The 1,258-nt window shown below is 39.7% G+C and overlaps 1 protein-coding gene across 1 annotated transcript; it reads left to right on the top strand.

The window, feature by feature from the left end:
• Nucleotides 1–466: 466 nt before the first annotated feature.
• On the top strand, nt 467–1,062 carry LOC124894089 (cytochrome P450 72A397-like; the record flags this gene model as incomplete). Its single annotated transcript, XM_047404841.1, has 2 exons — nt 467–637; nt 818–1,062. Coding segments are annotated over exons 1-2 (416 nt in total), but the record flags the coding sequence as incomplete, so codon positions are not given.
• Between the last annotated feature and the right edge of the window lie 196 nt (nt 1,063–1,258).

Raw genomic sequence — 1,258 nt, 5'->3', positions numbered from 1 at the left:
GATATATATAGTACTATAGCTTGAAATCCCCAACTCAATCCCCTCCCTTCCCCCCTCCCCCCACCCAACCCCCACCACTCTGCAGCTTGTTATTAGGCACTAGAAGTTGATTAACTCGGGGGGATCTAGGGGAGTGGGAGGGTGTTCACCCAAACTCCCTTGGCAAGAAATTATGCTGTATATATAACGTACTTTTTAGAACTTTTTATGTGCATATATAGATTTTGAATCCCCTAGGGCCTAGATACAAGGCTAGAGATTGGCTCAGAGATTTAAGGGGTTCAAAATTCACCTTGTCGTTCCAAGTTAAACACTACATTTTATTTTCAAACCTCCTCAGTGAAAATCTTGAATTGTCACTGCTCAAAAGCCGTGTTAGTTTCAATTTTGGAAGTTAATAAGGAATCATCTGCTTGCAGGAAAGAAATAGTTTATATGGTTGGGTCCAAGACCACAGGTGTTCATCATGGACCCTGAGCTTATAAAGGAAGTATTCAGCAAAAACTATCTTTATCAAAAGCCTCATTCAAATCCATTAGCCAAGTTACTGGCACAAGGACTTGTAAGCCAGGAGGGAGACAAATGGGCCAAACACAGTAAAATTATCAATCTCGCCTTCCATCTGGATAAGCTAAAGGTTTGTAACTACAATGCATTCTGTTTAGGTCATCCATTTCCTTTACGACAGATTCTTGCACTTGATTGCAGTTCTTGTTTGACCTCTTTGCTTGCATCTTGTGTTCCTGATTACAGTCAAAAAACATTTTGAAGAAGTGTCTCATTGTTGAGTCTCCTCTCTTAACTGTTTCGTAAACAGCACATGCTTCCAGCTTTTTGCTTGAGTTGTACCGAGATGATAAGCAAATGGGAAAACACTGTTTCAGTTGAAGGCCCACACGAGATAGATGTATGGCCTCACCTTCAACAATTGACTAGTGATGTGATTTCTCGGACAGCTTTTGGCAGTAGCTATGAAGAAGGTAGAAGAATATTTGAACTTCGAAAGGAACAAGCTCAGCATTTCATGGAAGTTATACGATCGGTTTATATCCCGGGGTGGAGGTAAATTATTTACTTAAACAATAGCCTTAGTACTCCTTTACCAAATTCATTGAGAAGTGCAACATGATTAACTCTTGCTCTTATTTGTATCATGCATTCATGGATGTCTCTGTCCCTCTTTGGATTTCTTGTTTATTGAACTATTTCATAGGTTTTTGCCAACAAAGAGGAACAGAAGAATGAAGGAAATTGAGAG

Source organism: Capsicum annuum, unplaced genomic scaffold (assembly GCF_002878395.1).
Source record: "Capsicum annuum cultivar UCD-10X-F1 unplaced genomic scaffold, UCD10Xv1.1 ctg69467, whole genome shotgun sequence".
Classification (NCBI taxonomy): domain Eukaryota; kingdom Viridiplantae; phylum Streptophyta; class Magnoliopsida; order Solanales; family Solanaceae; genus Capsicum; species Capsicum annuum.
Note: the sequence above shows the minus strand (reverse complement) of the source record. Positions and strands in the feature narration are given on the sequence as shown.